The sequence below is a fragment of the Berghia stephanieae genome, chromosome 4 (genome assembly GCF_034508935.2).
Source record: "Berghia stephanieae isolate SIO BIC M18660-M18661 chromosome 4, UCSD_Bste_1.3, whole genome shotgun sequence".
Lineage (NCBI taxonomy): Eukaryota > Metazoa > Mollusca > Gastropoda > Nudibranchia > Aeolidiidae > Berghia > Berghia stephanieae.
Genome location: NC_088363.1, coordinates 52,925,025 through 52,937,881, shown reverse-complemented (window position 1 = coordinate 52,937,881; position 12,857 = coordinate 52,925,025). Strand labels below are relative to the sequence as shown.

At 34.8% G+C, this 12,857-nt stretch overlaps 1 protein-coding gene across 1 annotated transcript; it reads right to left on the bottom strand.

Annotated features, from left to right (window-relative positions):
* Positions 1-2,258: 2,258 nt before the first annotated feature.
* On the bottom strand, positions 2,259-10,024 carry LOC144970804 (prohibitin-2-like). Its single transcript, XM_078910827.1, has 8 exons — positions 9,810-10,024; positions 9,185-9,266; positions 7,211-7,290; positions 6,085-6,209; positions 5,579-5,764; positions 5,025-5,132; positions 3,807-3,884; positions 2,259-2,978 (listed from the first exon to the last, which is right to left on the bottom strand). The coding sequence occupies exons 1-8, from the start codon at positions 9,937-9,939 to the stop codon at positions 2,868-2,870; spliced, it is 900 nt and encodes a 299-aa protein (XP_078766953.1). The 5' UTR covers positions 9,940-10,024; the 3' UTR covers positions 2,259-2,867.
* Positions 10,025-12,857: the final 2,833 nt, after the last annotated feature.

The window sequence follows — 12,857 nt, the reverse complement described above, 5'->3', positions numbered from 1 at the left end:
GCCAGCATTACACGATGTTAACAAAAAAAAAAACAAACATACTTTTTGCTTTCTCTCATTTCAACTTTTACAGTGTTTTTCTTGGGTGTGTTTTTATTCTATTTGTATAACCAAATTTTTGATGACATAATCTTGGGTATGAACCCCCCCCCCTCCCCCATGTCAACACTTGTCAACATTTGGCAGACCCCCCCCCCCCCCCCCAAAGTGTTGACATAATATGTGAACGCTCCCTTTTGATTTATGGACAAACGGTACTTATATATCAGCCCGCCCTCGTATATATTTGTTTTTGGAGTCCAAATATTTCAAGAATATGAGCCATTCTATAGCGCACAATCCACTATATACACGTGTGTGTGTAATATAGAAGAAGGGGGGGGGGGGGCAATAAATATGTCTGTCTGTCGCTGCGTCATATCTCACCGTCGTTCATATGTTCTGTTTTATCACAATCTAAAGTAAGATGACAACGACCATTTCCCCGTTTCAGAATTCATGATCACACTCTTTGCTTCAGAAAAGTGGAGCAGGCACTTATATTGATAATAACAAGAAATGAAGTGAGAAGGAAAGTGCCAGAAGACAACAGAGAACAAAAACTTCGCGACGGCGATGGGGACTCGAACCCGCGACCTTACTGGTACAACTCCACCTGGCCGTTGAGATAGTGCATCTACCGTATGAGCTTTCCACGATCCACCCAAAAAGTCGCTTCAAACTCTATGTCAATCTCTTCCCGACTTCTTGAGGTCACGGGTTCAACATACTCTTTTGCTTGGAATTTTGACATCGTCTAATTAATTTCGTTATTTGACATGATGGCTTATATTAATGTTGCACCAGGCAATGATTTTTTTTTTTTTGCTCATTGGAAAAACAACTGGTTCAGAAGTTTTTACGATCTATATAAATCAAGGTCGCTACATTGCACCATAAAATAGTAGATTTACTATATATCTTTATAAAATGTGTTTCATATCGTTTTAGCGACATAATGTGTAATTGTAAAATTCTAATGTTGTGGGTGGTAAAAATGAAAATACCTTAAACACCAAAGGAAATGTCAACTGCGTGAATGAGACATAAAAATAATGCCCATTTATTTCCAGCCGAACCATAATCACAAAAAAGTGAAAGTGAACAAAAAAAAAAAAAAAGACTGTAATTATAGATCCTTAAGAGAGCTTGCGAGAAAGACGGTTATAAATATTTTAGAGAGCTTGCGAGACTTTCAGGTCATTTCAGCTTGAGAAAAGTAAGAGAATGGGATATAGTTTAAACAATAATAAATTGTAGATCCCAAGAGCAATCTCTTCACGTGTCTTGTATGAGACCATCTAAAAGTCTACCTAGATACATGAACAGGATTCCTTCCTTAAAGAGGTACATTCAAATCCTGAAAAAAAAAGTTATTGTTTTTGTTTTTGAGGGTTTAACGGCGCTTGCAACACATTTCATATCAGCGCCAGTAAAAAGGAAGAAAATAGGACAGTAAAACGTTGTAGAATTACAATTAAAGCACCCCAAAAAAGTAAGACATAGGGAATTTCAAATAGGGAACAGATGTAGTTTCTAAGACCATGTTACTGAGATCACCTAAAAGTCTCATCCTGACACAAGCACAGGTCCCCACTGAAAGGAACACACTCAAATGTTTATAGGTAAAACAAATACAGTGCATAATAGAGATGATTTACAACAAAAACAAAAGTTATTAGACCTATCGTTTATTTCATACTGTGGCTGTCAATGGACATTGACAAAAATTGCCCATCAGGATAAGGATTAGGATCACATAGTACTGTACACAAAATCTAATAGATCCAAGTACCCAATCACTGCTGGACTGACAGTGGAATCTGATTATGTAAAATGCACTTATTCAAGGCAGACAGACGATGTGTTTAATTATCAGCTCTGACTTTCAGATTAATTAATTCATTCAGGTTGTGTTATAAGCCCAGATCAAACGCTAAATCACAGCAACGCTGGAATGTTCACAAATAAATACATATACACAGCTACAAGATCATACTCCAGGGAAAATTATTCTAAGACAAAAAAAAAAAAAAATTCTGTTCCTCGCAGACAGATATACCAATAGGGTTTTTCTAACTTAAAAAAAACAAACCATGACGGGTTACAGGAAACAAAAATAGCCTATACATTCCCTCAGACTGAAATGATCCCAAATCACCGAAAAGGCCAAATTCCCTCCCCTATATAAAAAGAAACAACAAACATGCACAAAAGAGTGAAAGGATTGAATACTTTATTTCCAATCATCAAATTCATATCCAATGACAATACATAATCACTTTTCCTATTTCTATCACCTTCTCAAGATAATATTTCACAAGCCATTACACAACTTAGTAGATGAAAACATTTTCTATAATTATATAACAAAATTTTTAAAAATACAAAATGAAAAAAACCAACAAAACAACACAACAAAACTACTAATTCAACAATTGAGAAAACTCAATAATATCCTGTAAATAACAAAGTGAACCTTATTTTTAAATTTTCGACTTCGTCAGGGGTGGCGGTATGCTTAAACTAAGTTGTAGTTAGTTTAAAAAAAAAAAAATCTAACAGAGAAAGCAAACATAAATCATAAAGAGAAAGAAAATAAATGGATTGAATTCAGGCACAATGTAAGATAAACAACCACTTTCAAATAAATGATACCATACAAAATGAAATAATTTTCCCTCCAGAACTTCACAAACCAATTTCTAGAATTTTGTACTGAGTGTAACACGAATATCAATAAAGGTCAAGGAAATTTAATATGGTACAATAATTCATTATAATGAACGAGTTCTGTGACAATAATTGGTCTCATCTGACAAAATTAATTATTTCTTCTTCTTAATCATAGATTCTGCTGATGCATCAAAACTGTCTTCTCCGATGTTCATCATCAAAGATGAAGCATTCAAGTACACTCTGTTCTGTGACTGGGCGATCTAAAATTGAAAAAAAAAAAAAAAAAATTAAGTACAAGAAGTAAAAAAAGAAACACTGAGCTGAAAAAAAAAACAAACAAAAGAGATGGAAAGATAATACAGTGAAGATATTTTGTGTTGTTGTAAAGCTCCAAGAGCCTCATGGTTGACGATACTCTGTGCTCAAAAAGAGCCAATTATTATTATTTGACAATGACACAACAAAGATATCTAGTTGCAAATTGAAAGGAATGGAGGATTGTGACAGACGACTTCATCCTACAGTGGGTGTTCGACACCTGATCCCACAATAAGTGGTGTAGTTAGAACAATGAGTATGGTGAAACTGTGGCAATGTGCTGTACACATATACATATTTATACGTTGAGTAGTAAAAAAAATAAAAAAAACCTTATTTCATATAGTCGTATTTAAATCCCATATCTTTCATATGCCTAGATAGAAAGGTAAACAATTATTTCTAAACTGTCTGATTCAATTTCTTTGATGGGTTACAATGGCTGAATTGTTCAATGACATACCAATATACATCTTTATAAAAGGATAAAATATGAATCATATACAAAATAGTTCACCTCCTTCCCGTACAAATATATGGGACAGAACATTAAAAAACTTATGTCAAAACATAAATATCTTGTGCCTCAAATGATTTCCAATCTGACACCTTCTGAGACAAGACAAGTAGCACTACACCATCAATTTGCTTTAATGATATTAGGTCGAAAAAAAAAAACAAAACAAAAACACAGTAAAACAAAAAACAATGACAATAACACAAAAGCAAAACTGAAAACAACTATTCATGATTGTTCAATCAAAACTTACGGTTCTTGAAATATTTTGGGCAGCTCTGATCTTCCTCAACTTCAAGTATCCAGGATTTTGGCTGACAGCTTCACCAATGTAGGATGAGTTAAAGAAAAAATTATCTCTATAGGGAGTGACTCATGGGTTCAAAAACACCCTTGGATAAAAGTTGGGAACGAATTTTCTATGTCATGTCTGCATCACATTGTTACAGTTTACTCTGAGTATCTTATGACTTATTGTAAAGGTACACTGGGGCTTAGGTGAAAGGAATAATAAAAATCTACTACTATTACTATTTCACTTCACCCTCCATCCTTCCCTCCTCAACTCTCACACCAGATCCTATACATGTCCTAGGTTTTGGATACTTCATGAAGTGTATCAGGAATTCCCACAACTGGTATCGGTACCTAGAAATGCTAATACCATCCGGGACTTAAGACTTCCTGCTGACCTCAAGGTTCTGATAAAGAATGATTCACAGGATGTCACCGAACAATAATCTTGTATTTCCATTGGCCATTATTTTACTTCACAACGGAATATTTGCACATTCAATGGCTGTTAACTTTTACGTCACTACAGGATATTGTTAGTCAATTATAATTTGTATTCGGATTTTAAAACTATATTTTAAACCCATTCCATTCTATACAGCACTGTAACCGCCTGTGAGATTCCCAAATCCTTCATCCAAACCCGCCCGATGAGTTTTCAATCCATTATCCCACCCTGCCCGATAGAGATATGACTGCTTTATATACCTAAAAAGTGGTGGGAATCATTTGTAATACTTTATTTTTGATTACTTCCAGGTCAAGACAGATAAATAGAGCAAAAGTAGCTATTTACCCAATAAAACTCTGTGAACAGTGTTGTTGCTGTGATTTTAAAAAATTTTACCCAAAAAACAAGGTCCATTTTTTAAAAGTTCATAAAAAAATTTTTTTCTTCCCCACAAAATAAATCGGGACACCATTATGTTATTCATTTTTATTTGGAAGTAGGAAGCACTTTCCCAAGAGTTACAATCCTTGGCTTAGGATGAAGGAGGGTATTAACCTCATTTTGGCTTAGGATGAAGAGGGAGTGTAAACCTCATTTTGGTTTAGGATGTAATGGGTTAAAAATACCAATTACAGAACTGACAACTTATTGAAAATGGAAGTGGAGACAAAACAAAAAAAAAAAAAATACCAACAAAAAACGTAAAATTCTACTTGAAAAGGATATAAGTTGGGCAGATTCTGCTTCTCCCTCAGCTTGAACAATTTTCTGTTGTTTCTCTTGGATTGCCTTCTCTACCAAAAACTGAGCTCTCTGTGCATCTTGTTGGGCAACCTGTCATAAAAATGTGCAATCATTTTATAATGTTAGAGTATAATGTAGCACTATCCATCTGTATAAAAATTAAGAAACACTTTTTGAATCTGAGTTAAATTATATATTAAAAAAGAGGTAATACTGAGACATGGATTGGCATCATTGACATTTGCATTAAAGCAAACAACTTGTCTAAATTCTAATAAAGCAAGCCCATTATTCATTTAAACAAATAGTTGATGAAACGATCTGTTTTCAACATACTTTTCCAGAACTCTTTATCATTCAACTCCCCTCTGCGTAGCTGTGTCTAACTTAGATCTGATGGAAATTAATTTCATTTCAAACCAGTTTTGGCTTCGTACATTTCTAACAATTAATATCAAAACAAATTCCAAGCATACATGAGCCTTGTACTTCTAGATGAGCAAATGGCAAAGAAAACTGAAACACAAACTGCTTACCTGCTTGGCTTCAACAGCAGATGTGTATTCTCTTCCAAAGCTTAGCTCTGTTATAGAGACATCATCTAGAATAATATGGAAATCTTTTGCTCTGTCTACAAGCGCACGGCGGATCAGGAGGGAAACTTGTTGACGCTGTGTAATAAGCTGGGATGCATTGAACTTTGCTACGACACTTTTTAGCACCTGCAATGGATATATAGATAAATATAAAAAATGTTAATAACAAAAGCAAATTGATCCTAATTTTGTACACAAAAGACACCAAAATGAGACTTACTTGCTCACTTAATAAAAATTATAGCAATCACAAAAATAATATTATTTAGAGCCTTATAATAAACATAGGAAATAAAAACCAAAATGAGACTTGCTTGCTAACTTAATAAAACTTCTAGTTATCACAAGAATAATATTAATTAGGGCCGTATAATAAACATTGGAAATGAAAACCACATAAAATACAAAGAAAAAGATAACAAAAAAAATTATTTTTTTTTAAATACCTCATTACAAATAGAAGGCAGAACTCTTTCATCATAGTCATTACCCAACTGTCTGTATATTTGTGGCAAACTTGCTGCATTGGGTCGAGACAAAACCCTGAGACCTATATTGACCATCTGCAAATCTAATGGAAAGAAAAAGGAAAATAATATAAAAGTAAAAGTAAGTAGTCCTTCAGAGCCATTTGGCCTATAGAGCCGGAGTTTATCACGGTGTCTATAGTGTGAAATGGACAATATCAATTGCTATCTACCCTTTGGACAGGACGCTAGTCTATTGCAAAGTACTTTCCCCCAGATCTAACAGAGCAGCTACCCAATCACTGCTGGGTGGACAGGGAGGTCAGAAAAAATCTCGACTGCAATTGGGAGCGATCTTGGTCCCTTTGCATGTGAAGTGGGTGACCTACCAGCTGAGCTATTGGGACTCCCCAATATAAAAGCATTAATAATATCTATTTGAGGAAACAATAGAAGGTAAGACTTCAATGAAACAAATGCAAATCTTGTATTGCTTTTCATTCCTCCCATTTCCTAGTTTCTTTATTACCAAAACACAGCTCTTATAAGGCCAGCTACTGAATGATTTATTTTCTCCTTTAAATCTAAATAAACTATAAAGAGATAAATGATCATTAAGAACTCTTTCCATGTTAAAACTTTTCAACTTTGTTATAAAATGATAGAAAAGCAGTAATTTATCTAGATGAACAAATTCACAGCTTGGATATGATCAGAGAAGCAAACAGTAGCCCAATACCTTATTTAATTTACTAAATTACAACCTGAAGATGATTGACAAATACTTAAATTAAGCAATAAAAAGAATACTCCCTTTCCAGAAAAAAAAAAAAAAGAATACAAAGAATCAATAATAATCAGTGAATGAACTTCAAAATGCTAAATGATCAAGTTAGTTATGTGTAAAAAAAACATAATTGATCAAGCACTTGAAACGCAGAATAATCATAATTTAAAAAAAAAACCCAAAAAACTTTTAATGAAGTTTTGTACAGTGATTTCATCGTTGCATGGTTGGCTGCTTTAGAAAGGCAATACAATTTTATTCAATTTCAAAGAAAAACCAACAAGAGTTCCAACAAACCATCTTAACTCAATTACCAACCTTTGCTGCCAGTAGGTGAAGATATTTTTCTGGGCTTTGATCGAATGTCATAAATAATTGGATACTGGAACCAAGGAACTCTGTAAAAAAAAAAAAAAAAGAAAGAAAAGAAATAAAAACATTTTAATGAAGAAAAATGACAATTAGTGCAAAAGTAAATTTTTGAACTTGTAATTATTTATGTTTTAATCCAAACCTAGAATTAAGTCATTGTTATTCTTCCAGCCATAAACTTTGAAATGCAGTAATAATAGTTACTCACTCGGTTAATCGCAACATTTCCCAAGAAACGGACTTAATTCTATATAAAAGTCACTGGTTAATTGCAACAAACTTCGGTTAATCGCGACAAAATTTTGCCCTCAAAAAGTGGCAAATTCAATAAATCAACAAATAAAATATTAAATTTTAACAATGATGAAATCGTGATAGTTTGAAAAATCGAGAATGAGCCAGATTTAATGCTGCAGTAGTGTGTCACAATTTCTATTAAAGACAAAAGAGGGCGAGACTTTGCAGTATGGGTTTGTGATGTCATCTGTCACCATTATATAGGAGGCGAGGGGGCTGGGCAAGTAGATAATGACAGTTGTGAAGAGAGACTGGGCGACATCCTTTGTTTTGGGATTGACAACTGTGCATTGTGACCAACGAGTTTGGTGAGAGCTTACTGTCTCTCATCACAGCTAATCACTTTGACTCTTACAAATGTTGAGAACAAAAGAGTGAAAGTTAATCCAATCAAAGCTGCTTTTGCTGGACAATATCTATACAGGCTGCGATATAGTTTTTATTTCACTCAAATTCCTCAATCTGTGGTGGACTAAGAACAATGCTTACAACAGCTGGTTGGAGTTTACTATATTTGTACAGTGGAACCTCCCGATTACGACACCTCCGAATAGCGACAACCTCCTGATAACGACATTGACCCGTGGTCCCGATTTTTTTTTTCTATTTAAGATCAGTAAAAAAAACCCTCCAAATAACGACGCACTTTTTGATAAAACATCCGAATAACGACATCATTTTGGCGATTTTCGGCAATTTTCGTAGATATCTGATACTAAAAATACCGAGTTTGAGTACTCAAAGTTTATAAAAACGATTCCTGCTTGAACCAATGAGAACGCAGCTTTTTTTGACGAATCTTGGCTGATATAAATTAATAAAAACCAAGGTATAAATGTAAGTGTAAGCAAGTAAACACAAAATCTTGGAAAATGTGATATTATGTGGTGATAGAAGTAGTAGTAGTAGTAGAAGTAGTAGTATTTTTGTGGGAGGAGGAGGAAGAGGGGGAGGAATTTTATCTAACTCGCAGCGTCCGAATTACCTGTTTTTGTTTGTTAGGGTTTTACAGCGCTTGTGACACATCTATGTCATATCAGCGCCAGTAAAAAGGAAGAAAATTGGATAGTAAAAAACTTTCTAGATTTATAATTGAAATGACATAAGAAAAAGTAAGACAAAGGGGAATGGTTTAAATTAAATATAGGGAACAGATGTAGATTCCAGGAGCACACTATCAGTGTACTCAGTTCAGATCACCTAAAAGTCTCATCCAGACACACGCACAAGAACCCTCTAAGAGGCATACACTACAATGTTTTGTTTGTTTTGTCAATGTTATATATAAAAACTGGTCCCGCGGCCTTACCACGCCCACTTTGTCCGCCATCTTGGAAACCTCTAAATAACGACACCTCCGTATAACAACATAAAAACTCGGTCCCGTGGCATGTCGTTATCGGGAGGTTCCACTGTATAAAATGTTGCAATTGTGGACAGGAAACTCAGCTTCGGTTAATCACAACATTTTCGCTGATCCCAAGGTGTTGCGATTATCCGAAGTGGACTGTAATAATAATTATCATTATTACAATAATAAGAGACATACATAGGTACATTCACACATATGAATGATTACAAAGTTATACCTAGAAGCCAAAGTATTAGTAATAATAAACTCACCTGAAATGCAATCCTTCAACATAAATATCAGGTTTTACCCCAGAAAGACGACTGAAGATAATAGCTCTGTGACCACCCTCAACTGAAAATATAAACGAAATAAAACAGTCTAGCAAAAGCTTAAATAGACATGGTTGTAAAAATTCATATCAGTAATAACAATAATAACTATATTTAAATTAATATAAATCAACACAATGGTATAGCTTTAAATAAAGGAAATGATTAATGATGACACACTCAATCAATTAGTAGAATTGTAAAAAAAGACCACACTTGGATTCGCAGCATTGGCAAACACTACTCAGTTTGCAAAAGCAACAGACAAGAATATGCCCAAAATAAACTCCAAGGCCCAGAATGATACTTTGTTATTATTTTTTTCATTTTAAGATTAACATGCCGGTATGCCGGACAATAATATTGCACATTTACTCGTGGACTTTTACTAAAAGAAAACAATTGACTAAGATAATGTATGCGATCCAATATGTCTGTAAAAATTAATAAAACCAGAGAAAAAATCTTCAATGACAATTCAAAGTTATTACATCAGATATTTATTATGAAATTGACTGTACCAGTACCCACCAACACTTACTCAATTCAATATTAATATTATTACCTGTATAGATTGACTGCGTGAGTCCATAAATTCCGCCAGCAAGAGCAAGAACTCCAAGTCCTGCCCCTGCACCTTTTCCACCTGATTTTTTGAGTCTCCCTGCTAAATCCTGAATCTTTTTAGGGTCCATTTCCACAGTATAACGAGTGAAGTTCCTCTGCTAGAATTTCACATGGGTACGAGAGCCGATTCTCAAAGGTCAGGTCAGTCTAAACGGAAGTTCGCAGTCAAAAAGGCTGTCATCGTTATATTAAGATTTCTAATTTTATTATCATATCTCTAGAAATTATTATGAATATTATCATTTTTTAAAATGATGATGATGATGATGATGATGATGATGATGATGATGATGATGATGGTGATGATGATGATGATAACGATGATGATTTTTAAAATTCTCGGCGTCATAATTATTTACTCAATTTCATCCCAAAGGAGATTATCCAAAATATTATCATTATTAGGAATAAAATAATAATGATCAAACACTACTTACTACTTACTACTACTACTACTACTACTACTACTACTACTACTACTACTACTACTACTACTAACTACTACTACTACTACTACTACTACTACTACTACTACTACTACTACTTTGATGATGATGATGATGATGATGATGATGATGATGATGATCATCATCATCATCATCATCATCATCATCATCATTATCATTAACAAGATAAGCAAAAAGAATGTCATCTTCAATAGTGTCACTGTCAAATTCATCAACATAATATTATTGCCATTGCCTTTATCGTTTATCTCGTGTTATGCACAGGCACACATAGCGTCACACACATACACACACACATACACACACACACACATACACACACACACATACACACACATACTTTCTTTCTCTCCCTCCCTCACTCTCTCTCACACACACACTCTCACACACACACACACTCACATACACACATACATACACACACAGGGAGAGAGAGAGAGAGAGAGAGAGAGAGAGAGAGAGAGAGAGAGAGAGAGAGAAAAATGGATATATATATATATATATATATATATATTCTGATATATATAATATATATATATATATATGTATATATATATATATATATATATATATATATATATATATATATATATATATATATAGAGAGAGAGAGAGAGAGAGAGAGAGAGAGAGAGACTTGAGCTTGAGCTTTTATATAGCGCAATATCCCCTAATCGTGCTCAAAGCTTTCGCAAAGGGTCTCTGACCAACAACAACACATAACATGTAGAACGAAACATGACGCCTATAAGGCGATATTACGATTTTCTTCCCGACAGAGACAACACTGTTAACGACCAGGTACTCATTTTACAGTTGAGTACGCCGAGAGAGTGTGAGTAAAGAGTTTTTTTCAAGGACAACAATGCGCACAGCAAGACTCGAACCCAGGCCCTCCGATCCGAAAGCGAGTGTCATACCACAAGACCAGATAGCCGACATAGGGGAGAAAGAGAAGAGAAGGGAAGAGAAGAGAAGAGAAGAGAGAGAGAGAGAGAGAGAGAGAGAGAGAGAGAGAGAGAGAGAGAGAGAAGATATATAGATAGAAAGATACATAGATGGATAGATAGATATAGATAGATAGATAGATAGATCGATAGATAGATAGATAGATAGATAGATAGATAGATAATGGATATATATATATATATATATATATATATATATATATATATAAGAAAGAGAGAGAGAGAGAGGGGGGGGGGGGAGAGAGAAAGAGATGCTGACAGACTGTTATGACAACTATCATGCCAGGTTGCGCAACCATCGTTTTCAAATTTGACATAAGATGTGTCAATTTCTGTTGACAGTTCGTATATCAATCAAACAAAAACGAAAAAAAAATAATCTCAAAACCGGAGCCAACACATAGTAACACACATTTCTACACACTTTTCTTTGAAGGGAGATTTAATTAAGACATAGGGGAAAAAAAGTCAACGAGACATGGTCAGTTAATTCATCATTTGCTATTAACCCTTTGACGGCGATATTGGATTCCTCTCAAATAATAAAAGTGACCCATCGCCTTTATGTGGTATTATATGGGAATGAAACAGATGCCCAAAAGTGAATTACGGTCAAAATGATCATAAATAAGAAGTCTTCTTTATCTCTTATCGGGGGTCTTGGAAGGTCAGTTGGTAGAATACTCGCTTCAAAGGCAAAGGGACCGAGATCGATCTTGGGGGAAATTGAGTTATATTTTTTTCTCTCTGACACCTTGTTTATCGAGCAGTGATTGGGTAACAGGGTTTGTTAGATCTGATGGAAAGGACTTTGAGGTAGATGGGACCTATTCAAATGATAGCAAGCGACGTGCACTTATTTGCAGGTCTCATAACCAAAAATTCCTTATGGGCTCATTGTTGTGATGGAAGTCTAAAAAAACCCCAAAAGAAACGACGCAAAATAGTGTCCATTACAACAATGTTAAACTAGGCCCATAAGCGGGTTCGGATGTAAGACCTGCATATATGCACACGTCGGTAGCAAGCAATTGCTTTTATCTGTTTCACCCCTTAGAAACCGGTATTAACTCCGGCTCCATCAGCCTAATGACTCTGAAGGACTACTTTTTATGTCTCATTTTGAGAAACATAAATACTTGGTCCGAGTCTCATGGTTTAGATCACTATAAAATCCCATTTGCGCATCTAAACCACCCGACACAATAACGCTTGACACGGCGAGTCGTAAATAACATAAAATAAACTCTAACTCCTTTTATATACCTCAAGGGGGAATTTGACTTTAAAGTCAGTCTCTAAAAGGACAGAGATAACCTAGACGTCAACAGCATTGCAGAGCCGCAAAGTGATTATGTAATAGTAACTGACTTAATTTTTCTCTTGAGGCTCGAAACTGGGAGCTCAGAGTGAAAGTAAAATGCTTTATGCACACGGCCATCTCCCCCCTCCCCATTCCCATGCTATAGCTTTGAAACAAGATTATCTGGTTACATACCAGCAAGAGGACCACATTAATAACCATAAGGCCAATGGAAGCTGGAGATTGTT

Coding starts and splice junctions, on each gene's coding strand:
- LOC144970804 (XM_078910827.1), bottom strand. CDS start 9,939: ATGGACCCTAAAAAGATTCAGGATTTAGCAGGGAGACTCAAAAAATCA. Junction 9,267..9,809: donor CACGCAGTCAATCTATACAG/GTAATAATATTA, acceptor TTATATTTTCAG/TTGAGGGTGGTCACAGAGCT. Junction 6,210..7,210: donor TTCACCTACTGGCAGCAAAG/GTTGGTAATTGA, acceptor TCTTTCCATTAG/ATTTGCAGATGGTCAATATA.